General features: G+C 45.6%; 3 protein-coding genes across 4 annotated transcripts in view; 2 read left to right on the forward strand and 1 right to left on the reverse strand.

Annotated features, from left to right (window-relative positions):
* The window catches only part of HCK (HCK proto-oncogene, Src family tyrosine kinase), a 292459-nt gene that overhangs the window by 254453 nt on the left and 11567 nt on the right, over positions 1-26439 (reverse strand). For both annotated transcript variants that reach the window (XM_068264576.1, XM_068264574.1), the window contains exon 2: positions 24281-24490. The gene's annotated coding sequence lies outside the window, so the exon portion shown is untranslated. The remainder of the gene's footprint in view (positions 1-24280; positions 24491-26439) is intronic.
* The window catches only part of C12H20orf96 (chromosome 12 C20orf96 homolog), a 201969-nt gene that overhangs the window by 102720 nt on the left and 72810 nt on the right, over positions 1-26439 (forward strand). The window lies entirely within an intron of this gene.
* LOC137542564 (purine nucleoside phosphorylase-like) lies at positions 901-26053 on the forward strand. Its single transcript, XM_068264586.1, has 6 exons — positions 901-998; positions 4069-4232; positions 9393-9496; positions 16822-16997; positions 20590-20780; positions 24294-26053. Exons 1-6 carry the CDS (start codon positions 976-978, stop codon positions 24521-24523), a joined length of 888 nt encoding a protein of 295 aa, XP_068120687.1. The 5' UTR covers positions 901-975; the 3' UTR covers positions 24524-26053.

Here is a 26439-nt window from a genome sequence, read left to right on the forward strand (position 1 = left end):
ATCGCTGGCAAAAAGCTAACACTTTTTAAAATCGCTACCAAAATCGCCAGAAAATGGTCATGAAATCGCTTACAAACCGCTCATTATAAAACACTCATCGATTGCGATAGCAATTTGTTGTGGGTTGCAGGCCTCAAGCACATTCTCCCGTGAGACCCAAAGTGCATAAGCTTGTCTCAGATCAGTACATAGTGAGGTGTGCAGGGAAAAAGTTATGTGATCATAAATGCCTGGCTAAACAGGTGGCTTTTCAGATTTGATTTAAATGTGTCCAGGGTGGGAGCTGTCTTGATTTTGTTTGGCAAGGCATTCCAAAGGGTAGAGGCAGTATGACAGAAAGTTTTTAGTTGTACTCTGGGGGTGGTCAAGTTATTGGATCCTTTTGATCTGAGGATGTGTGAGGTGTGATGCAGTTCCAACAAATCCTTCAGGTATCCAGGCTCTAGGTCATGACATCACTGGGTGGGCGGGGTTACATACAATATACAGCAATATATACATATAGGAAGTGTTTCTGAATCTGTAAAGTACAGTAAAAGTGGGTATCCTGGATAATTTACTGCATTCTACTACGGTATGTGTCACTACAGTATTGACTGGTTTGATCTTCTGGCAGTCCAGGGAACTCTTAAAAGCCTTCTGCACACCCACAATTCAAAAGCTGCAGCGCTGCATATAATTCATATCAAATAGTGTTCTGTTAAATACATAAAAACGTGTTTTCTGCACCTGACTCTGCCCTTTGGTCCCCAGGCCAGTCTATACATCTGCAGCGCTCACTAGTACAGCACTGGTAAGAGTTACTGCTAGAGTGTGACCGAGCAGGGTCATATCCCGTGACTGATGGGAGAATGCACCACACCGGACACCCCGTGCAAATCATTAACTGCAGCCTCCGGCATTGTAAGGCATCCTTATATATCTGGTCCACAGTCCCATTCCTGCGGCCACTGCTGGACGGGAGACAGGAGAAGCATGCAGAGCACCGAGGACTTCAGGTCAGTGGATGATCACTCCCCACATCAGCCCATTTGCTATAACATTAAGCGGGACTCCGGTGTGCTAAAGTACCTTTGTGCCTAAAAAATGTAAGACTGGCACTCTAAACAATAATGCAAAAATACAGTTTTTTCATGTTATACTTTTTTTTTAAGGTACCAACATGTTACCCCCAGTATGTGCAGTTTAACCACTGGACCACTGAGGGTTTTTTCCCCTTTAGGACCAGAGCAATTTTCACCTTTCAGCGCTCCTCCCCTTCTTTTGCCTATAACTTTATAACTACTAATCACAACAAAATGATCTTTATTTAGTTTTTTTCACCACCAATTACGCTTTCTTTGGTAGGCACATTATGCTAAGAATTATTTAATTTTAAATGCATTTTAAAAGGAATAATATGAAAAAAGGGAAAACATCATTAGTTTTCGGCCATTATAATTTTAAAATAAAACGTTCTACTGTGGCTAAAAGCCACACATTTTATTTACCCATTTGTCCCGGTTATTGCAAAGTTTAAAATATTTCCCTGTAAAAGGTATAGTGCCAATATTTTATTTGTAAATAAAGGTGCATTTTTTTCAGTTTAGCATCCATTACTAATTACAAGCACTATGATTAAGGACCTGGTGTCCGAAACATGTTAGTGGAATGCTTCTTGATTGTATGGATACGTCCTGAATAAACCATTATTCTCAATTTTTGATATTGGAGACAACTGTGCGGATCTCCCTTCCTTGATCTGTACATATTGGGCACGGCTGCCTGTGTTCCTGCACTGTCCTCCATAGTGCGGTCGAGCGGTATTTTCCTACTGTTTTCCTAATTACAAGCACATTATTTAAAAATTAACAGTAATGTAACCTCTTAACGTACATAATAAAAAAGTTCAGTCCCTAAGGTAACTCCGGTGTGTAAAAAAAATTTTTATTGTCATTTTTTTTAAGCAAAAATGTTTTGGGGTACTATCGGAGAGTGTGGGAAGGAAGGAGTTAATTTTAAATGTAATTGTGGGTCTTTTTATTAAAATAAATGTATGTACTATTTGGCCACCAGATGTCCTTGCGCATTATTTCCTATTAGCGTACTATAAGTACGCAAACAGGAAGTAATACATGGACGTGTTACTCCGGAAGATACAATAATGCAGGCATCTCATTGATGCCATCAATCATTTACACAGGGACTTAGATGCGTTCCCATCCATTGATCTCCCTGTTAACCGACGGCAATGGGAACGAGCGCGGAAGCGGCAATGCGGCGGGAGCTGTATATCTACGCCTCTGGAACGGGAATAGTCCTCCCGCGGGGTGTAGATATACTGTCTTGATTTCATTAAATGGTTAAGGTGTTGCACTGGGATTATTCTGATAGTAAACTAGATGAAGAATGTGCTGATATCTGCTACTTCCAGTAGGTACAGTATAAGCTGTTACTCTGTGCCTGTACTGATAGTAAACTAGCTGCAGTGTGTTGATCTATGTAACCTTCAGTATGTACAGTATAAATTGTTAATCTGTGTCTGTACTGATAGTAAACTAGCTGCACTGTGTCCTGATCTCTTCATCCAGTGCATACAGTATACAGTAAGCTGTTGCTCTGTGTCTGTACTGATAGCAAACTAGTTGCAGTGTGTGCTGATCTCTGCTACCTCTAGTATGTGCAGTATAAGCTGTTACTATGCATCTGTACTGATAGTAAACTAGCTGCAGTGTGTTGATCTATGTAACCTTCAGTATGTACAGTATAAGCTGTTAATCTGTGTCTGTACTGATAGTAAACTAGCTGCACTGTGTCCTGATCTCTTCCTCCAGTGCATACAGTATACAGTAAGCTGTTGCTCTGTGTCTGTACTGATAGCAAACTAGTTGCAGTGTGTGCTGATCTCTGCTACCTCTAGTATGTGCAGTATAAGCTGTTACTATGCATCTGTACTGATAGTAAACTAGCTGCAGTGTGTCCTGATCTCCTCTTCCTCCAGTACATACAGTATACAGTAAGCTGTTACTCTGTCTGTGCTGATAGCAAACTAGTGGCAGTGTGTGCCAATCTCTTCTGCCTCCAGTATGTACAGTATAAGCTGTTACTCTGCGACTGTACTGATAGTAAACTAGCTGCAGTGTATGCTGATCTCTGCTACCTCCAGTGTGTACAGTATAAGCCGTTATGGTGGGAATAGACGGGTCGACCGGCGGCTAGATTAGCCGCCGGATCAACCCCAGCCGCGTCCCCGCTCGTACGCGCGGATCGATTGCTGCTCGTCCCCGCCGGCGCTTTCTAATCAGTGCTCGATTCCCTGCCATTGTCCGCCGGTGGGAATCGAGCGGGCGAGGGTCGAGAGGCTTGATCGGGCCAGCTGACTATTATCAGCTGGCCGGATCAGCTGGTCGATACACGGTACACAAACGTACCGTGTATCCCCAGCATTACTCTGTGTCAATACTGATAATAATCTAGGTGCAGAGTGTGCTGATCTCTGCTACTTCCAGTATGTACAGTATAAGCTGTTACTGTGTCTGTACTGATTGTAATCTAGCAGCAATGTGTGCTGATCTCTACAACCTCCAGTATGTACAGTATAAGCTGTTACCCTGTACTTATACTGTTAGTAACCTATATCAATCTATAGCTGCCTCCTCATGCACAGTGAATCCAACACACACCCCCTTTAATCACACAGGCATGCATGGAGATGCGGACTGAAAACCTATCGTGGCTGACAAGATAAGAAGCAGTGCATGGGCTGCAAAAAGTGTGTTAAAGCATAGGGTAGCCACCAAATCTTGTGGTATTGAAGAACGTTATCACATATAAAATACTAGAGATGGGATGAGTTCCAAATGACTTTGAATCCGAATCCATAAAGATTTCTTGAATCTTTCTAATATGAAAAATAATGACTATAATATTGAAAAATTGACAAGCGTTTATTGAAACTACCTACAACCACCTTAAAACCAAGCCATGAATTAACCCTGCAAGATTTTATTTGGAAATACTGAGGCATTTTTTACAAATCCTTTTTGTGCAGAATTAATTTAAACTAATTGGAATGCATGATCCTGGCAGGTATGAGGACTACGAGGAGACCGCGCGCTGGATCTTAGACCGCATACAGTCACCTCCCGTCATCGCTATCATCTGTGGAACTGGTCTGGGGATTCTCGCCGATACGCTGCCTGAAGGGAAGACCTTCGACTACAGCCAGATCCCCCATTTCCCTAGAAGCACTGGTAAGTACCACCGATACTAACTGCAAAATCACAGGAACCCCCAGCAAATCTTTGATGTGGTTGCGTCCTTGTGCTCACATCAGCCTTCCCTCTCCTCCACCCCCCTTGTGACTGCTGAAGCAAGGGGGGCATCTACCAGCGGTCATATAACAAGTATGGCCACCATGAACCCCCATGTCCCACACATTACTAGTGTGGCCGAAAACAACAAATTCCCTGGAGGGGGTGGGCCCTGTATCAGTGTGTGGAAGATAAGCAGCTGGGTCCCCATATCCTTGGGCCCTCTTGCAGCTGCAGGTGTTGCTCTACCAATAGATGTGCCTGAAGTGGTGAAAGGCAATGTGTTAGAAGTAGGGATGATCAATGATACACAAATTCTGAGTTTATGAAAATTTGTCATTTTTTTTAATGAAAATATCTGCAGCTTGAAATTGGACCAATCAATTTAAACCTGGGTGGGACTTGATTGGTCCATTTTCAAGTTGCATATATTTGCATCTCTTTGATTATCCCAAGTCAGCAGTTGCGTTGGTCTATCAGATGCAAATAATTTTGGCTTGCAAACAATTTTAATGTACATTATATGCAACTTGGTATTGAACCAATCAAATGTGCTTCCTGGTGTTCATTCTGAGCTTTCTTTTTTTCAGCTTTAGTCTGCACCTGCAATCATTTTTTCTTAGCGTTTGACTCGGAGCTAAAATTACCCAGAATGGTCCTCTCCTGTTTGTGTCTTTCATTTAAAAGTCTGCATAAAGAACAAAGTATAAGGCTATGTTTACATTATAAACCACAAGTGTGATCGCTGAGCGTTTTTGTGGGTGATTTCTTTTCAAGCGATTCCCGGCGTTTTCTGAGCATTGGGTGATTTCGTGTAAGCACTTTCTAAGTGCTTTTGATGAGAAGATTTTCACTTCCTGGCATAAGTCAAGAAGTGAACTCTTTGACCTGGAAAATAATAAATACAATGTATTTATTCTTAAAAGCTCTCAGGCAATCAATGTACAAAGCGCTTTTTCAAGTGCTTAGCGATTTCCCTATACCTGCCATTGAGCCAAAGAGCTCAGAAAATGGTACAACCATCGCTTTTGGAAGTGGATTGTGATCAAACCGCTCATATGTGAACACTCTTATAGGAAAACATTGCACAATCTCTTTTAGGGCGATTTGTAAAATCACCAGTGCTTAAAAAAATACACAAACGCCCTTAGTGTGAAACAGCCCTCAATGACTGTTCCCTTGTCACCTTTCCAGCTTTCCTGTGTTTACCTTAAAGTGGTTCGAGGCCCCTTTCACACTATTGCGTAGCAGTAACGGTAAATTAAGCAAGTCTATAGAGACTTTACTACTTAGTGCGATGCGACGAAAGTACTTAAATTGCCACAATCCCGAAGCTAAGTCAACAGTGCGTTACCCCATGATAAGTGCCTACCGCACGGATTATGTAGTAATGCAAGTCTATGGCGATGCAGTAAGTCCTAACGATGAGCGCGGAGCAATGTGGCGTGCTTGTGTGGACCGACGGGGATCCCAGTGATGTACTTCCTGTTGGGCAGTGAGTACATCATTGAGCAGGTGGCGGGCCTATGCATATGACTGTCGGAGCACTCTGCCGCAGGGTCATGTTTAGGCCGCACTCTGCCGCAGGGTCATGTGGTGGTTTCATGTGGTGAACCCGTGGCAGGCTCCCCTGCCGCACCAAGTTTGAAACCAGTCTGAAACTCAAAATGGCATTTTTGCTCTAAAGCCTTAAACACAGCAAAAAAACTAATAATTTACCAAACATAAAAAGACTAGTATAAGGTAATTAGAAGGCAAAGTTACACTGAAGCTAAGTGATATCATTACTGGCTGCAGGACAAATGATCAGATTGTCTTGTAATTGAGTAATTACTGAGCAAATAAAGTAGTGAAAGTTCTCTACTTCCTCCCTAGCTAAAACAGAAGCTTTTCTGCTTTATTTACTCTGCAAAACAGCTCAACACAATCTGATTATATTGGAAACGACCATTTTATCATTTAGCTTGAGTGAAGTGGAAGTTGAATTTCTAACCCTTACAGTAACTTAAAAAAAACTCATTTTTCCCTATCACTTTTATGCTGTGTTTAATGCTTTAGACCACAGACAAAATTTGAGTTACATCTCACTTCATATAAACCTACCAGAGGTGAAGAAATCCTCCCAGCTGTGGGAACGCAGGCACGCATATCCATCAGTTTCCATCCCATTTCACTAACAGCTGACAGACAAGTCAAGCAACTTTCCCAACTGAGCATATAGAGAGGATCAGAGGGGAATGACTAAAAAACCTGTTGTCTGTCAAATGTACCACATCAATGTGATTAGCTCATGGGCATCAGGGGGCAAAGTAGAGATTGCCAGGAGTGGGGAACATGGGTAATTGTGCGAAAGTAAACATCTACACTGGCAGTAAGGAACTGGCCACTTGTGATCTGTCGAAAAATGTGAGTTACTTCACTGTAACAAATTAGGCCATATCTGCAAGTTAGTTTGAAATTCATGTTTTTTTACAAAAGTTATTTTATTGTATGATCATGCATTATTAGGATAAAGCGATGACATCTCCTGCAGAACTTTACAGAAGACACTGAATAAGGCCCGGTTCACATTAGCGTTCCCTGTCCGGATTCGCCGGGCCGGATACGGACTGTATACTGTACAAACGGAACGTACGTTCAGCATAGCAATGCAAAGGCTATGCGGACGTTCACATACGTACATTCCGTACAGTACGGAGCCGGACCGGATCCGGACTCCGGACACTTTTCCAACATGCGCTATTTTTTGGGTCCGGATCTCCGGCCCACGCACCCGGAACGGAGCCGGACCCGAGCCTGACAGCACCATCCGGAACACAGAAACCAATGGGGAACGGAAGGCACAGAACACACTGCCTACAAAAACCTGACGTTCTACCCCACTTCCTATGCGTATCCAAGCGGCCATTTCGGATGGGGACACATGGGCCAAGCATGTCTGGAGTTGAGCAGCAGTGACAGACGAGCTGGAGCTGTTTGGCAGAATGTCGGAGGTGGAGGTGAGGCCTACAGCGGAGGAACCTGATTCTACAGGTGCACCAGGTGCACCTTCTGCTGACCCCAACATTTTTTTCTTTAAATTTCGCTATTTTTTGCCCACGGATCCGGATGGCAGCCTGATGCATGCCTGATGCAAACGGACCCGATCCGGATCGGATCCGGATCGGAACCATACGGTTCCGATCCGGATCAGGTCCTGATCCGATCAGGATCCAGTCCGTTTGCATGGCAAAACGCAAGTGTGAACGGGGCCTAATTCATATATTTAAGAATAAATGCATTAATAAATGTGCCTAAACAGGGACAGTAAAGGAAACTATAAGTCTTTGTAGTTTACCTGAAGGTGATCAAAGTCCTGAAAACAATTACATAACATGTGTGCATTTTAAAATCCAAAACTTTATGTCTGTGTTGAGTGTCTGATTCAAACTGTTCCAAAAAGATTGTACACCAACAGTCAGGACAATGTAGCAAAAGTCAATACAGGTATCCAAGAAGTTGAGTAAAGTCCACCACTTTAAGTGGAAACTTTTACTGCCCCATAACCATATACACACAATCGATCCCAAGACCGACGATCGTGTCGGGGGCCACGCAGGGTCCCTTTTGTCAAGGCACAGTTACAATCATATCCAATGTAATATGTAACCTCTTGTACCTGGTCTGCCTTTTATCCAGAAATAAATAAGAACTTTTACAAACCACTGAAAGCATCCCTGTTTTATCTTGTTGCACCTTGAGTGCATACACAGGTGGTGACACAGTGGAGAGAAACACACCAGCAAGACGTACACAGAAGAACTAATCTGCGCTGTGATTTATTGAATCACATCCAATATCAATATGATCGTAACTGTGCCTTCACAAAGGAGACCCTGCATGGCCCCCAAAACAATCGTTCGTCTTGCGGGCCATGATTGTGTGTATAAAAGTTCCAACTTTCCTGGGTACCCAATTACATTCAAAGTAGTGGGAAGCTATATTTTACATTTCTCATGGCCTGATGAGCTTACTAAACCCCACAGGCCACATACAGAATTAGGGATAGACGGCAGGGAAAAAAGAAGGAGGCGGGGAAGACACGAGGAAGAGCCCAAACTGGTTTTATACAGTAACATGGGGAATGTAGCGCTACTTGCACACTTTCTGCGTTTGTATGTTCTTCCCGTGTTTTCCTGGGTTTCCATCAGGTACTCTGGTTGCATACATGTAAAAGGGACGCCGGGAAGTTTCACAGGGTGAAGCCAAAAATCGGCTCACCCTGCTTTTGCAAATTTCCCGGCGGCATTAATTATTATTCCCCCTCCAGGCTGCTGTGGACTCAGGGGTAAGATGCAAATTACCCTCTGAGCGCCGCTATAGCTGTAATTCACATACCAGTCTATGGCGGCACCCAAATATCTGGCACCCTATTTACCTGTCTCACTCTGTTTTCCTCCCTCATACCAAGAAAGTACTGGTAAAGGAAGTGGGTTCCCCTCTCATCACTGACCTTAGACCGGAGACGGCAAATGCCACTGTGAGCCCCTCTGAGGGACAGTTATGGCTGAGACTTGTTTAACCTCCTTAGCGGTAATCACGAGTTCAGCTCGGGGTGGAAAAACCAAGCCAGGAGCGGTAACCTCGAGCTGGACTCGTGGTAGCCGCTGGGAGGTCTGTGCAGAGCAATGTGCGCAGCGGGTGTTTTAACTCACCTCCCGGGGGCTCCCGACGTCGGCCGCTATTCTTCTTCCTCTCCTCCGAAGCTATGCTCTCCCTTGGTGAGATTGCCGTCTGTCGTCATGATGACAGGCGTCAATCTCACTATACGGTTACAGCGCCACCCGGGGTACGGAGGGTAAACTGCCGCGCTGGAGCCCAGGGAGGTGAGTGATTGCTGGGGCTGTGCACATCTCCCTGACAGCATGATTTTTTTTCCAGATTTTAGGATCTAAAGGTATGCAAAAAATTTGCACTTCTTTAAGACCCTAAAATTCGAAAAGAATCATAACGACAAGGGGGTTTAGGTACTCTGTGTCAGCTCTATATAAATACACAATAATTATAATAATCACTTTGTGCCTCCATGGCTAATGTCCCTCTGTATAACTGTCATTGCAGTGGTCGGCCATTCCGGACAGCTGGTGTTTGGTACTCTTGAAGGGAAGTCTTGCGTGTTTATGAAAGGACGCTTCCATGTCTACGAAGGGTACCCGCTGTGGAAAGTAAGAGCCTAACCTCTCTCTCTCTCTCTCTCTATCTATACTAGCTGATTGCCTGGCGCTGTTATGTATTTGGCTGGTGCTGACCACTTTTTCTAACCCTAACACACAAACCCTCAATGACCAAGTTTGTGAGCTTTGGGGTCTTTGGCATCAATAATTTGTATATTCCCATAGAAATTAAACAAATCAGATTGGCTTTTTGTGGCTGCGCCCCTCTCCAGCATTTGAACCCCAGTCACTCGACCAACTGTAGCAGGTTTGAGGCATCTGCCTTTACCAGTGTAAAAATAGCAGCAATTTAAATATTCCCCTTGAAAACCAACAGGTGAATTTAGATTTGCTATTACAGGCTCCACCAACTTCCCTGAATATTAATCTCAGTCACCCAGTGACCAGTTTGAGAACCCTGCCATTAACAGTGTAAGAATGGCTGCAGTTTACATTTTCCCAGTAAAATGTTTTGGCTCCGCCCACATTTTGTAACCTGGACACACAGTCACTCAATGACCAACTTTGTAAGCTTTGGGGTCCCGGCATCAATCATTTGTATTTTCACATGAAATGAAACAAATCTGATAGACTGTTTGTGGCTCTGTCCCCTTTTCTGAATTTGAACCCCAGTGACCCAATGACCAACTGTACCAGGTTTGAGGCTTGTGCCATTAACAGTGCAAGAATGGCAGCAATTTTAATATTCCCCTTGAAATCAACAGGTGAATTTTGATTGGCTTTTTAGGCTCCACCCACTTTTCTGAATATTAATCTCAGTCACCCAGTAACCAGCTGTGTCAAGTTTGAGAACCCTGTCATTAACAGTGAAGAAGGGCAGCAGTTTACAATTTCCCAGAAAAATCTGTTTTGACTCCACCCACTTTTTATAACCGTGACACACAGTCACTACTCAATGACCAAGTTTGTGAGCTTTTGGGTTCCTGGCATCAAAATTGTGCTAATGGAAGCAGTTTATCCAGCAAAGAAATCTGGCTGTTTGTGGCCCAGCCCCTTTAGTGAATTTAAACCCCAGTCACTCAACAACCGATTGTAGCAGGTCTGAGGCCTCTGCCATTAACAGTGTAAGAATGGCAGCAGTTTCAATATTCCCCTTGAAAATCAATAGGTGAATTTTGATTGGCTGTTGTAGGCTCCACCTACTTTTCAGAATATTAATCCCAGTCACCCAGTGACCAACTGTGTCAAGTTTGAGAACCCTGCCATTAACAGTGTAAGGATAGCTGCAGTTTATATTTTCCCATGTAAAAAGTTAGTTGTTTTTGGCTCCGCCCACTATTTCTAACCTTGACATACAGTCGCTCAATGACCAAGTTTATGAGTTGTGGGGTCTTTGGCATCAATAAGTTGCATTTTACCATTGAAATTAAACACATTTGATTGTCTGTTTTTAGCCCGCTCCCTTTTCAGAATTTAAACTCCAGTCTCCCAGTGACTGACTGTACCAGATTTAAGACCTTTGCCATTAACAGTATAAGAATGGTAGCAATGTAAATATTTCCCTTGAAAATCAATTGTTGAATTTTGATTGGCTGTTGTAGGCTCCACCTAGATTTCTGAAAAAGTGGGTTTTTAAGCTCCACCTAGATTTCTGAAAATTAATCCCAGTCCCCCAGTGGCCAATTGTGTCAAGTTTAAGAACACTGCCATGTTAAAAATTAAGTTGCTGGTGCCACCCACTTTTTCTAGCCTTGATATACAGTCACTCAATTATCAAGTTTATCAGCTTTGGGGTCCTTGGTATCGATACTTTGTATATTACTATTTAAAAATAGACAATTCTGATTGGCTGTTTGTGGCTCCGCCCCCTTTCTGAATTTGAACCCTAGTCACCCAGTGATCAACTGTACCAGGTTTGAGGCCTCTGCTATTAATAGTGTAAGAATGATAGCAGCTTAAATATTCTTTTTGAAAATCAAAAGGTGAATTTTGATTGGATGTTGTAGGCTCCACCTACCTTTCAAAATCTTAATCCCAGTCACCCAGTGACCAACTGTGCAAAGTTTGAGAACCCTGCCATTAACGGTGTAAGAATGGCTGCAGTTTATATTTCCCCAGTAAAAATTGTTTTTGGCTCCGGGCACCTTTTGTAAACTGAACACACAGTCACTCAATGACCAAGTTTGTGAGCTGTCAGGTTCCTGGCATCAAAAATGTGTGAATGGAAGCAGTTTATCCACCAAGGAAATCTGATTGGCTGTTTGTGGCCCCTCCCCTTTAGTGAATTTGGACCCCAGTCACCCAATCACTAACTGTAGCAAGTTTGAAGCCTCTGCCATTAACAGTGTAAAGGTGGCCATACACTGGTCGATTTGCCATCAGATTCGACCAAAAGATAGATCCCTCTCTGATAGAATCTGATCAGAGAGGGATCGTATGGCCACCTTACTGCAAACAGATTGTGAATCGATTTCAGCCTGAAACCGATTCACCATCTGTGGAGGAGCTGCCGCTGCTGCCGCCCCCCTGCATACATTACCTGTTCCGGCCAGCGCGAGTCCCCTGGTCCACCGCTGTCTTCTTCTCCGCCTGGTCTCGGCATCTTCTCCGCATCGGCATCCGCGTATAACTTTCTGTCACTCCTATGACAGCGGAAGTTCACATAGAGCGCCCTCTATTTGTACTTCCACTGTCACTGCAGTGACACAGGAAGGTCTGCCGGATGCCGTGATGCGGAAAAGATGCCAGCCGGGAGCCAGGAGGTGACAGCGGTGATAGCGGGGACTCGCGCAGACGGAGCAGGTAATGTATCTCCGCTGTATTGCATCGGTCATTCGAACACCGCTATCGACGCACTCCCGACCCGCTGGCAATCGAGATAAATCTTCCGCACGGATGGATCGACTGGAACGATGGATTTCGGACGGAAATCCATCGTTCTGTCAGCGGTGTGCGCAGTGATTTCACGGCCGTTTCGATAACTGTGATCGAAACGGCCGCATTTCGGCGGGAAAATCGTTAGGTGTATGGGCCCCTTAAGAATAGCAGCAGTTTAAATATTACCCTTGAAAATCAATAGGTGAATTTTGAGTGGCTGTTGTAGGCTCCACCCACTTTCCTGAATATTAATCCCAGTGACCAAGTGTGGCAAGTTTGAGAACCCTGCGATTAACAGTCTAAAAATGGCTGCAGTTTACATTTTCCCATTAAAAATGAATGGCTGAAATTTGATTGGCTGTTTTATGCTCCGCCACTTTTCATGGATTGTGTGGGGACTCTGGGATTACTGCGAGAATGGCAGCCTTTTACATTTTTTTCCATTGACATGAATGGGTGGAATCTGATTTGCTGTTTGTAGCTCCGCCCAGGTGTGCAGGGGGGACGCGAGACCCTCAGAACGGTCACACATGCCGATGAGCGAGGACACTGAAGTCACCCCGGATGCAGAGTGAAAGTGGAGCAAGCGAGTGAGCAGTGCATTCTACACTCACCTGTCAGCGCCGTCGAGATCCCTATTCAGCTCTGTCGCACAGTCTCATCTCTATCACTCCCTCTAGTGGCATCTCTCATTGGGCTTGATTCACTAAACTTAGTGCAGTGTAACAGCGCGAGTTATCTGCTGCTACACATGCTAGTGAATTTGCGTGCCTTAAATCTGTGTCCCTGCATGCTGCACGCGCTATTGGCAGCGTAGTGTTCATAATAGGGGAGCAGCACTCTGCACACGCTATGCTGCTGAATTGCAGCGTAGCGAATTCTAACAACACTCCTTCTGCCCTGAGCCCTAGTGGGTCCAGTCACATTAAATGACTTGATCCCCGCACTCTGATTGGCACAATAAGCGGTCTGACAGACTGCCTATTGGGCCAATCAGAGTACGGGGATCAGGTCCTTTGATGTGACTGGACCCCCTAGGGCTCAGGGTGGGAGGAGTGGAGCTGACGTTAATTGCAAACATTCGCTTTGCTGCAATACAGCAGCATATCGTGCGCACAGTGCCCGCTCTCCGATTACGCACGCTACCTTGCCAATTGCGCGTGCAGCATGCAGGGACACTGATTTAAGGCGCGTGGATTCACTAGCACACGTAGCAGCAGATAACTCGTGCTGTTACGCTCTGCTAAGTTTAGTGAGTCAAGCCTATTATATGCACCCTGAGGGGTGGTAAAGTTGAGACTGCGTGACAGGCAAAGCTGAAGGGCTGGCTGTGCTAGCTGGTGAGTGAAGCAATGCTCCGCTGCTCTGCATATAAAGGGGGGGGGGGGGGGGGGGGCATTTTTCTGTCTATGCTGGGGAGGGGGCTGCTAATACTGGGGGAACAAGGTAGCCGTCCCTTAATTAATGTTTAGAACCACAGTACTTTCCTTGCTCCTCACTTGTGCTTTTTTCCTGTTAAATCATTAAATTGATAAATTAAAAAGGCAAATGTTGTACCTGTATAAGTATTTTTGTAAAAGATATTCAATAGCTTATCAAAAACGCACACAGCTGGAAGCTTGTGGCCTATGGCGCCGCCTAGTATAACTGATGGGCACTGCACCCATATGAGCGGCTCTAGCCGTGGATTAGCCATAGGGCTGCAACTGAGCGACCTCAGTACTGGCTCCCCTTTCTTTTGGATGGCAGCAGACCAAAACACAGGCCGCATGGATCCATGCTTTCCTATGCACCCCTGCATACATCCAGTTTTACCAGGTCCACAGCTGTCCTTTGCATGGCCACAATGGACAAACCTGACCTATGGGGGCATGCTGGGAGTTGTGGTGCCTCAGTGGGAAGCCCGTGGGAGCATGAGAGGCGGTCCACTAGAAGGTCAGGGAATGCTATGGGGGAACTGCCAGATAACCTGGCGGCAGGCCAACCCACCCTGCAGAAAGCCAGACCAGCCAGCACAGAATCCAGTAACTCTGACTATTCATATAAGAAGCTGAATTTTTGTTTTTTTGTATTAATGAGAAGGCTTCATCCAACATGCTGGGCAGGGCCACATAGACCACTGTTAAGTTCATGTAAATTTGGCTTCCCCCATGACCACACCCACATTATGGTGCAGTGCCACACCCATTTTCTGGCTGGAGTGCTCAAAAGTGCCCAAGAACTCCTAGGATCCTAGGAACGCACCTGACTGCAGCTTCCCTTGGCAGGCTTTGGTGCTCCATATCAATTGTTATGTATAGAGCGATTGAGGGTGTCATGAATGATACGGAAGTCGATACGATTAGCGATTCTGTATCGTTCCGCAAAGCAGAGCAAAATGACATTTTTTTTCTTTTCAGGAAGGTATGGTTGTTTTAATTAACTGTTCAAAAGAATTCCTTGCTGGCCAGTGACACAGAGGTGTGAAACACTAGCCAGAATCCTGGTGTAATACATCAAAGGTTGCTGTAGCTGGTCACCCTTAGATGATAATTAACACACCAAAAGGTCCTTTCCTCCAAGGGAAGCCAAAGGAAGCTAGCTCCACAGGGGTCCACGGAAGAGCTAGCCGCCCTGGCACCGCTTGGGGGGCAGATTTAAATGCATGTGGTTTATGATTTCGGTCTGTTAAATGAAACCCGTGTATAGCACAGCTATGGAATTAATATAGTCTTATTCGTTAAAATCTGCCCAATGTGCTGATATAAAATTCATATTCATAACCTGTCCGGTTATTGGTGTACGACCCTTCAGGGCATGACAGCCTAACGCCCTCATGCAAGATGTCAGAAAATACTGATTAATATGGCAAGTATGAATCTGCCTACATATGACATGTATAGTTTATGAGTTACAGTGTTTTACAATTTAAGCTCAAAATCCTCCTAGGAGGAGGTGAACTGTCATTGGTGGGTAATTCAGAGGGGCAGGCGTTGCCACACCCCCAAACCAGCTTCATCAAAAGCACATTGCCAGCAGGCGGACTTTAGTCCTCCAAATCCCATCTTCACGAGCGCCTGCTACTGCTAACCAGAGGACCATGTGGTTAGCAGCCATCTTGGAACTGTAACATCTGCTTGGATTACATAATATACCTAAAGGCCTATGATTCTGAAACCAAGGACTTTGCATTTCTTTTCCCAGAAGGAAATATTCCCACACAGACTGCATTTCAGCGAAGTAAACCTTTCGCAATTATTCCCTTTTATTTTAGCTTTGTGTGTGTATATGTTAATTAGTGTATGTAAATGTGTGTAATGCATTTTTGTTATTGAAACGTTTAAAAATCGTTTTACGGTTATGACCTGTTGCTGAACATACACAATCGTACTTACTCCTCCGAAAACGTTACCTTGTGTTCTATAGTATCTTGTAATTACAACCCGTATGCTTGAATCGTGCACAGATAGATAGATCTGGCGCCGATCCCTGCATACAGATAAGGGTTAACGTACAGTGTTCGCAGTGTGCTAATATATTTACAGTCATGTGCTGACTCACATGTGGTGGCAAGCATTTGAATTGTACGTGTGTGGTGAATCCTTTGGTGTCAAGACGCTTCTCTTGGCTAGTCGGTTCATAGACTGCGAATCCACATACGGGCATCTATGTGCAAAGCGACAGCGAGACCGAGTTTCAGACTCTGAGCGATTGACCCAATCAAGGACCGGCCCGTGCGGTCTATGACAGAGGGGACCCGATGTAAAACTCCCACTGGGGCCCAGAGCTCCTAAGCTTGGCTACTGGCTCCATGGCCTCCTCTATTACCAACTGGACCACATGGGATGCGTGTCGCACTAAAGGTGCCCATTAACGCTACAATCTCTCAAAATATCAACCATTCGATCAATCAGATTGAGTGCTGTTAATACTGCCGATCGACGTCAAATGATTGTTCTATAAATCGTTATAAATTTTGGAACTACTATTTTAATTTGATAGGATTGCTTACTGTTCTCCCCTTTGTTGGTGGGACTGGACAATAGGTGCAGCAACAGGGTCCTATGCATAGGCCTGCCCCCAGTGACGTACTCCCTGCTGGGCATGTGCACTGTGTTGCACCACTCTCCCGTCGTGCACACTGCCGCACCGCCCACTGACTTGCATTACTACATAATCCTTGTGGGAGGCCCAGATCCTGCCGTAACGTGCTTGCGGTGAGGTGTGCAAGTCTCCATAGTCTTGCATGGCCCTTGCAGCGGGGAAGCGCTGGGAAAGACTAGCACGGTGCAACGCACTGTGCTCTACTACTCTACTCTTTCACACAGAAGGTATTTACAAGTTTGAAAGATGCAACATTCGCTCACAATACACTTCAGGGCAGAGCGTGGAATGTGCAAGTCATTGCTGCACTGCGTGTTTATTCCACCGACTGACCTTCCAGGCTTGTTTTCTCCCCTGTCCGCCCCGCACGCAGCAAGCCTTGTCACTCTATGTCACTCTGCCAACATCTCTTTCAGGTCATCCTCCCCATCCGCGTGTTCAAGCTCCTGGGGGTCAAGATCCTGATAGTGACAAACGCAGCAGGGTCACTATGTGAGACCTACAGGCCCGGTGACCTGATGATCATCCGAGATCACATCAACATGCCAGGACTGGCTGCCCTAAACCCTCTGAGAGGGCCGAACGACGAGAGGTGAGAGGGAGGATCCTTCCAAACAGATAGCTTCTTCTACCCATGCTAAAGTGGAACTCTGCTTCTCCTTTAAAAACTGCTTTGAACTCTGAGCTAAGACCCCTCATTTAACAGGTGTTTAGTTAAATGTGAATAACATAGCAGATGGACTGTTTTGTTTAAGGGCCCGTTTCCACTGGCTTGGTTCACCGAATCCACAGAGTTTACCCTCAGGCAAATCATAGGGTATAATGGCGCCACCGGCCGAATCGCTTGCGCTAGGGATTCGGATGAAATTTTCATCCGAAATGGTGCGGAAGGCTGCGAATCCCATAGCCGCGCATGGCACGTATGATGGGATTAGGGTTGCAACGGTATGAAATTCCACGGTATGATAATCGTCAAAAAAAATACCACCGTATGACGGTATTACGGTATACGGTATTAAACAATTATTTGGACTCGGGCCCCACCCCCTTCCATTAAATAATGTGCCCCCACCCGCCCAGTATTAGGTGGCTGCAGTATAGGTAGCCAGGGATAGGTGTAGCCAGTGGTAGGTGGCGCAGCATAGGTAGCCAGTGGTAGGTGGCCGCAGCACAGGTAGCCAGGGATAGGTGTAGCCAGTGGTAGGTGGCGCAGCATAGGTAGCCAGGGATAGGTGTAGCCGGTGGTAGGTGGCCGCAGCATAGGTAATCAGGGATAGGTATAGCCAGTAGTAGGTGGCCGCAGCATAGGTAGCCAGGGATAGGTGTAGCCAGTGGTAGGTGGCCGCAGCATAAGTAGCCAGGGATAGGTGTAGCCAGGATTGGTGCCCACAATATAGAGAGCCAGGGATAGGTGTAGCCAGAATAGGTACTCATATAATAGGTATCATTCTGCACTGCAGTGCAATTCTCTTTTAAAATTAGCTTATTGGTGGCAGTCAGGTCAGGTGACACGAGGACTGGGAGAAATCAAATTACAACTTGTGATCAGTGTCAGACTTTTTTTCAAAATGAGCTTATCTGCAGGTGGTAGTCAGAGATGACACATTGGGGAGATCAAATGACTGCTTGCTTAGTCACAGAGTGCTTGTGTCAAACAGGCTAAACTCTCTAAATACATGCAGGTGCAGCCAGGCAGGGTCTGCTTTCGTAGCTGGCTCAGGCTGGCAGGCAGGCCCCAGAGTATAGAAGGTTATCCTCTACAGTCCACATCCACACTACTCAGACAGTGGGGGACGCTCTCAGATGGGGCTGGGTATATGGATACCCTTAAGATGGTGGTGGCGATGCCCTTATTTTTTGGTGGCTCTAGGCGTTTCCTGCTTGCCTTACTTGTTGTTGCTGGCCTGGAAATATGGCTCCCTCCTGAGTCGTACAAGCTACGCAGTGGCAGTACGCAGCACTCGCAGACTCTGGGCGGGAACGCAGGACTCGGGAGGAGGAGTGCGTGGTGTGTGTGCGCTCCAGCCGCTAGGGGGAGAAGCGTCTAAATTACATGCCGCGGTCGCATCATCATTACAGGACGCCTGTAAGCAGCGCCTGACATCATCCAGGAAATAGCAGAGAGAAGGGCAATAACGGCGGAAACCGGTATTTCGTAAATGTGCACAGTACGGTTACCATGCACACTGAAACCGTGATATATCGTGAAACCGGTAAACCGCGGCAACCCTAGATGGGATTCGTCTCAGTATCCGCACACCAGGAAGTGATCCCGCTTGTCTCACAGACGCATGCGCCACAAGTGGAAACAGACCCTAAATTTCACGTGTTGTTTAGAATAACATGAATTATCCAGGCATCTTGAGAAACCTTCCACCTATATCTAACACTCCCCCCCCCCCAACATCTATGCCTTACACTAACCTCCCCATACCTTACAATAACCCCCCCTCCCACCTATGTCTAACATTAACTAACCCTACCCGTACCTAACAATAACCCTTTTACATCTATGCCTAGCACTAACTTCCCCCTATTTTACACTCACCCCTCCCCCTACACCCAAAACTTTCCCCCCCACCACTACCTAACCATAACCCCCCTGCATTTATGCCTAACACTAACCTCCCTCAACCCTAAACTACAAAACTACACCCCTCCTAAGTCTAACACTAACTCCTCCTACCCATACCTAACACTAACCCCCTACATCTATGCCTAAAGGTGGCCACACACCATACAATTTTTTAAATATCTGTTCAATTTAAGAATTGCGATTAATTTTTCTGACGGATTGTAACATTTCAAAAAAATATGACCAATGTACCACACACACACGTATGTTAAATTTTTCCCCGATTATGATAAAAATGATTGGAAACTCTGACAAAATTGCTAGGGTGTGTTTATTAATAAATTGACAATCTAACACACACCATACAATCTTTAGAAAGGCTGAAGAAAAATATCTGGCATTCCGGATCGATAAAAAATCGAAGAAACCAGAAAATCCGATCGGATTTTTTTTTTTGAGTCGAATGAAAAAAAGCTTTCGATTTTCTTCGGGAGATCCAATCGTTTTTATCGAATTGCTGTAAAATCGGATAATTTTATTGTATCGTGTGTGGCCACCTTAACACTAACCTCCCCCAGCCTTAAACTACTACACTACCCCCCCCCCCTCCACACACACACACCTACATTATGTCTAACACTAAAGGTGGCCACACACCATACAATTTTTTAAATATCTGTTAAATTTAAGAATTGCAATCAAATTTTTCTGACTGATTGTAACATTTCAAAAATATGACCAATGTACCACACACCTGTGTTCAATGTTTCCCCAATTATGATAAAAATGATTGGAAACTCTGAGAAAATTGCTAGGGTATGTATATTAATAAATTGACAATCTAACACACACCATACAATCATTAGAGAAATTGAAGAAAAATATCTGGCACTGCGGATAGATAAAAATTGAAAAAAAACGGGAAATCCGATCGGATTTATCAGTCGAATGAAAAAAAAAAGCCTTCAATTTTTCGGGAGATCCGATCGTTTTTATCGAATTGCCGTAAAATCGGATCATTTTTTGTATCGTGTGTGGCCACCTTAAGTCCTCCTACCCATACCTAACACAAACCTCCCCCTTCCTTAAACTACCTCCCCACCTAAATCTAACACTAACACCCCCTGCCTGTACCTAACACTAACCCCCTACCTATGCCATACATTAACCATCCTACTTATTAACCCACCTACTAACAGTAAATAGCAAATATTCAGAGCATGGCTAATACTACCCCAACTCTGGCGCCATTACCCGATCACTGGTGCCCAACCGAAGCTGATATCCACAGCTAGGCTAATAACAGCTGAACTCTAGCGTAATTTTCAGGTCATCAAAGCTGATACATAATTGGCAAACTCCAGACCTGTTACCCGATAACCAGCTCCCAACTAAAGCACTCAACGCACCATAGCGGCAAACTTGGTGGTGTATGGTGGTGCCTGGTGCAGCCAATAGCCTGTGCACCTATATACCCAAATGATCTGGTCCGCTTCAGTTTAGCTATATAGGAAATGGTAGAGATTTTCCTGACTTCACTGGGTATACAATGTGGCTCAGCAATGTGGGCAGTAGTAAAGACCTAATATTCTATAATCTTTTGTTGCAGGTTCGGTCCACGCTTCCCCTCCCTGTCGAACACATATGATCATAACTTGCGCTGCACAGCCCTGGACATCGCCCACAAACTTGGCCACGAGGACTTTACCCATGAGGGGGTGTACTGCATGGTAGGGGGACCCAATTTTGAATCGGTGGCTGAAGCCCGGTTTCTGCGACGACTGGGAGCTGATGCTGTGGGTAAGTTTGGAAATGGGCCCTGAACAGCAGGAGTATAGCTTCCCTTGCATGTCTATTTAGGATTAGGACTATAGATATGATTGTTTATTTCATCATCTTATTTTCGCTTCAGGTTTGGTTGCAGGTAAACAGGAAATATGGTATTGTCAGGCAGGCCTTTAACGCACTAACAAGGTTTGTGGATTGTTTACACTCGGTAGCGTGACTAACTCAGACACTGCAGTTTCCCAAGGCCGACAGCGGTAAACATTCCGCAGGTGAATGACCCCCCATGCGTTGTGAAAAGGGAACATCCTTTATAGACATTTCAAGGCTGAGTGATAAATGGAATTGTGTTTAGGATTTTCTGAACACAAAGCAAAATATATCACAACATACAAGTCAGAAAAACAGATGGATAATTCTATAATAAGCAGTTAAAGAAAAATGATTCCAAATATTATATTATACTATAGTGTATATGGGTGGTACACAGCTGATTCTGTAATTTAACTATATTAAAAGTGATATTCATTTATTTTGCTGTTTGCGGTCTGTAAAGTATGTCCTGTCCAGTAACTCCCCTGGTGTAAAGTATGTCCCGTCCAGTAACTCGCCTGGTGTAAAGTATGTCCCGTCCAGTAACTTGCCTGGTGTAAAGTATGTTCCGTCCAGTAACTTGCCTGGTGTAAAATATGTCCCGTCCAGTAACTCGCCGGGTGTAAAGTATGTCCTGCCCAGTAACTCCCATGGTGTAAAGTATGTCCCGTCCAGTAACTCGCTGGGTGTAAAGTATGTCCTGCCCAGTAACTCACCTGGTGTAAAGTATGTTCTGCCCAGTAACTCCCCTGGTGTAAAGTATGTCCTGCCCAGTAACTCGCCTAGTGTAAAGTATGTCCTCTCCAGTAACTCGCCTGGTGTAAAGTATGTCCCGTCCAGTAACTCCCCTGGTGTAAAGTATGTCCTCTCCAGTAACTCGCCTGGTGTAACGTATGTCCCGTCCAGTAACTCGCCTGGTGTAAAGTATGTCCTGCCCAGTAACTCCCCTGGTGTAAAGTATGTCCCGTCCAGTAACTCCCATGGTGTAAAGTATATCCTGCCCAGTAACTCGCCTGGTGTAAAGTATGTCCCGCCCAGTAACTCCCCTGGTGTAAAGTATGTCCCGTCCAGTAACTCCCATGTTGTAAAGTATGTCCTGCCCAGTAACTCCCCTGGTGTAAAGTATGTCCCGCCCAGTAACTCCCCTGGTGTAAAGTATGTCCCGTCCAGTAACTCGCCGGGTGTAAACTATGTCCTGCACAGTAACTCACCTGGTGTAAAGTATGTCCTGCCCAGTAACTCGCCTGGTGTAAAGTATGTCCTGCCCAGTAACTCGCCTGGTGTAAAGTATGCCCTGCCCAGTAACTCGCCTGGTGTAAAGTATGTCCTGCCCAGTAACTCCCCTGGTGTAAAGTATGTCCCGTCCAGTAACTCCCATGGTGTAAAGTATATCCTGCCCAGTAACTCGCCTGGTGTAAAGTATGTCCTGCCCAGTAACTCCCCTGGTGTAAAGTATGTCCCGTCCAGTAACTCCCATGGTGTAAAGTATGTCCTGCCCAGTAACTCCCCTGGTGTAAAGTATGTCCCGCCCAGTAACTCCCCTGGTGTAAAGTATGTCCCGTCCAGTAACTCGCCGGGTGTAAACTATGTCCTGCCCAGTAACTCACCTGGTGTAAAGTATGTCCTGCCCAGTAACTCGCCTGGTGTAAAGTATGTCCCGTCCAGTAACTCGCCGGGTGTAAAGTATGTCCCGTCCAGTAACTCGCTGGGCGTAAACTATGTCCTGCCCAGTAACTCGCCTGGTGTAAAGTATGTCCTGCCCAGTAACTCGCCTGGTGTAAAGTATGTCCAGTCCAGTAACTCGCCTGGTGTAAAGTATGTCCTGCCCAGTAACTCCCCTGGTGTAAAGTATGTCCTGCCCAGTAACTCCCCTGGTGTAAAGTATGCCCCGTCCAGTAACTACACTGGTGTAAAGTATGTCCTGCCCAGTAACTCCCCTGGGGTAAAGTATGTCCTGCCCAGTAACTCGCCTGGTGTAAAGTATGTCCTGCCCAGTAACTCGCGTGGTGTAAAGTATGTCCTGCCCAGTAACTCGCCTGGTGTAAAGTATGTCCTGCCCAGTAACTCCCCTAGTGTAAAGTATGTCCCGTCCAGTAACTCCCCTGGTACAAAGTATATCCTGCCCAGTAACTTCACTGGTGTAAAGTATGTCCTGCCCAGTAACTTCTTAAAGTATGTCCTGCCCAGTAACTCCCCTGGTGTAAAGTATGTCCCGTCCAGTAACTACCCTGGTGTAAAGTATATCCTGCCCAGTAACTCCCCTGCTGGTGTAAAGTACATCCTGCCCAGTAACTCCCCTGCTGGTGTAAAGTACATCCTGTACAGTAACTCAACTGGTGTAAAGTATGTCCTGCCCAGTAACTCGCCTGGTGGTAATTCTGCAAATTACTTGCAGAAGTGATCAACCAGATGTCAATTGTCCCCTTAAAGGGAAGGTTCAGGGACGCTGTGAAAAAAACAAAAATCCAAATCCACTTACCTGGGGCTTCCTCCAGCCCATGGCAGGCAGGAGGTGCCCTCGTCGCGGCTCCGCAGGCTCCCGGTCTCCTCCGGTGGCGCACCCGACCTGGCCAGGCCGGCTCCCAGGTCGGGCTCTTCTGCGCTCCAATGTGCGGCTCACTGGTGCGTGCTGACGTCGTCGGACGTCCTCCGGGCTGTACTGCGCAGGCTCAGAACTACCGAGCCTGCGCAGAACAGCCCGGAGGACGTCCGATGACGTCAGCGCGCACCAGTGAGCCGCACATTGGAGCGCAGAAGAGCCCGACCTGGGAGCCGGCCTGGCCAGGTCGGGTGCGCCACCGGAGGAGACCGGGAGCCTGCGGAGCCGCGACGAGGGCACCTCCTGCCTGCCATGGGCTGGAGGAAGCCCCAGGTAAGTGGATTTGGATTTTTGCTTTTTTCACAGCGTCCCTGAACCTTCCCTTTAAATGCAAATTTGATTCTAATTTGCATGCAGATTGAGATTAGAACAATGAAAATGAGCTGCAACTGGTCCAATTTCAATCTGCACACAAACTGCAATCAAATTTACATCAACTCAGAAAAATGTGAAGTTCACGGATCATTCCTACTCCCCTATTCCTGCATGAGTAACTGCACAGTGCAGGGAGCAAGGCAAGGCTGTACTACCGTAATTAGCAAACTATATTATCAAGTAGGCATTAGGCTGATACCAAACCCGTGGCAAGGCTGCAGTTGTCTCTACAGGAAGCATGGCAACCTTGTAGAAGGCCCATCATTCATGAAGCAGGATAAAACACATTTGGTTTTAATACCAGTTGTCAAATAATTCACTGATGAAAAGGTTTTAGGGCTGCATAATACGTAGCCGTACCACCCCCATAGCTGACAGGATCACGCAAAGCAACTAATTTGCAATTATATATGCACTGACTAATAAATATTCTTTGACATAAAATTACCTTGTGTCTGCAGGTATGAGCACAGCCCCAGAGGTGGTGGTTGCAAAGCATTGTGGGATGCGAGTGTTTGGCCTCTCTCTAATCACAAACCGTGTGGCACAAGGCTACGAGCTGCAGGAGTCGGTGAATCACGAGGGCGTCCTGGAAGTAGGCAAGCAGCGGTCACAGGTCCTGCAAGATCTCATCACAGGCCTGGTAAAAAGCATAGATCTGAAAGAGGAAGAGCAGCAGGAACCAGAGTAAAGCCTGGGGCGAGGTGCCAACGACTGACAGCAAAAGTAGCCCTGTATGGCCATACACTATGCAATCTGATTGCACATTGTACATTTAGTCTTTTCATATCTTTGTATTATGAGGAATAGTGATGATTATGTCTAGGAGAGCTCATGGAGAAGCATGTGATCAGTTGGGTCATGTGATAGATATGTAAGCCTCTGATTTGCTAGTCATGATCATGTGCTAAAGCAGGATGTGATCACAGCAAATCAGAGCTTTGCTAATCTATCAGCTGATCAAACAAATCACGTTTCTCCATGACTTTTCCTAGACATGACCAGCACTGATGAGGACCTACCTCAACTACCTATTCAGATTACATCCTCTCTGATTTAGGCATAGGCAAACCAGGCAGATGCATAGGGAGGCAATTGTAGGAGAGGGCACCACAGAGCTAGTCTTGGCACACTATGCTTTATGGAATTTTCAAAGTCAGTTGCTAGTTCCAATAAGAAAGTGATGGATGGTAATTTAACACCTAAACGGGCACTTCTGTGTCAAATATTACAAATCTGATTGGATTTCTAGGAGAATATTCTAACCTGTAAAGACCCAGGCTGTACATAAATAGTATAATGTTTAAAAGTGGGTACACACCCCTGAAAATCGTTATTAAAAGGGCTTGTTACATGAGTTCAGTGAATTTGGGCCAGTAAGATGTATATGTCCTGGTAATAATTTGTGTATTATTTTCAACATTATTTTTATGTAAACTATCAATTTCTTATTGGTGACTACAAAGAAAAAATTAATGCAAGTTATGATCTTGTTGTTAAAGTGAACTCGAAGTGAAAATAAACTGATTAGATAAACAAATGTAATTATGCTCCTACTCCTAAAAATAACCTTTTTAGATATCTCGTGGTTTTATTTTATATTTAAACATTTATAAACTAGATTGAATGCTTTGTTGCCTTTGCTCATTAGCAGCCTAATAAGTGTCCCCGAGTAACAAAAAGGTCAATAGCTCATGTATTTTATCTCCCCCTGCCTTTAGGGCCGGTTCACACGGACGCTTGGCGGCGTCTACCGTCAAGCGTTCGGGACCCATCGGCTAAACTCTCCCATTCAAGTGAATAGGAGCGTTTAGCATTGCGCGGTTACCGTCGATTACCGTCGATTGCATAAACGCGGCGTTCTGATCCCGATTTAACGCATCGTTTCGGCCGTCCCTAGAAGCCGCATGCAACGTCCAGGGACGGCTAGCCGGCGCGGCTTCATGTCCCCCTGCGGGGAAGAGAAACGCCGATCGCTGTACCGCCGCCACCGAACGGGACGTCACAGGACGACGCGACTTCCTGGCCGCCCCAACGCCGCCTGCCGTCCGTGTGAACCGGCCCTTAGAAGTTGTATTCTGCCAGAAAAACTTGTATGGCTGTAATTTGCTTATCAGTGATGATTACTATATTCCTGACAAGCTACTGACAAGACAGAAGCTGTCACATCCATGCCTAAAAATTAACTCTTTCAGGCAGCAAAATAAAACAAGTAAAACAGCCTGGTTATTAATATGTTTTGTACTGTACATACACATGTTTATCTCATCATGTCACATGTCGTCTCGGATACACTTTAGATTAGGGCAGGTTGACAAAAGGTGCATTGCCTGGGGGGCCAAAATGCCCAGAAACAGCCTTGCATCTGACAGCTTTAGTGTGTGTGTGTGTGTGTGTGTGTGTGTGTGTGTGTGTGTGTGTGTGTGTGTGTGTGTGTGTGTGTGTGTGTGTGTGTGTGTGTGTTTCAGTGTGTGTGTGTGTGTGTGTGTGTGTGTGTGTGTGTGTGTGTGTGTGTGTGTGTGTGTGTGTGTGTGTGTGTGTGTGTGTGTGTAGCGCACTTTACTGTGTTTCTGTGCAGGTCGCTTGCAGCCGGCTGCAGGTGTCCAG

This window comes from Hyperolius riggenbachi, chromosome 12 (assembly GCF_040937935.1).
Source record: "Hyperolius riggenbachi isolate aHypRig1 chromosome 12, aHypRig1.pri, whole genome shotgun sequence".
NCBI lineage: Eukaryota > Metazoa > Chordata > Amphibia > Anura > Hyperoliidae > Hyperolius > Hyperolius riggenbachi.

Bases quoted from the DNA above. Each gene is read 5' to 3' on its own strand.
- LOC137542564 (XM_068264586.1), top strand. From the start codon at position 976: ATGCAGAGCACCGAGGACTTCAG. The intron at 999-4,068 runs GTCAGTGGATGA...TGATCCTGGCAG, and splicing joins CAGAGCACCGAGGACTTCAG to GTATGAGGACTACGAGGAGA. The intron at 20,781-24,293 runs GTAAGTTTGGAA...TTGTGTCTGCAG, and splicing joins ACTGGGAGCTGATGCTGTGG to GTATGAGCACAGCCCCAGAG.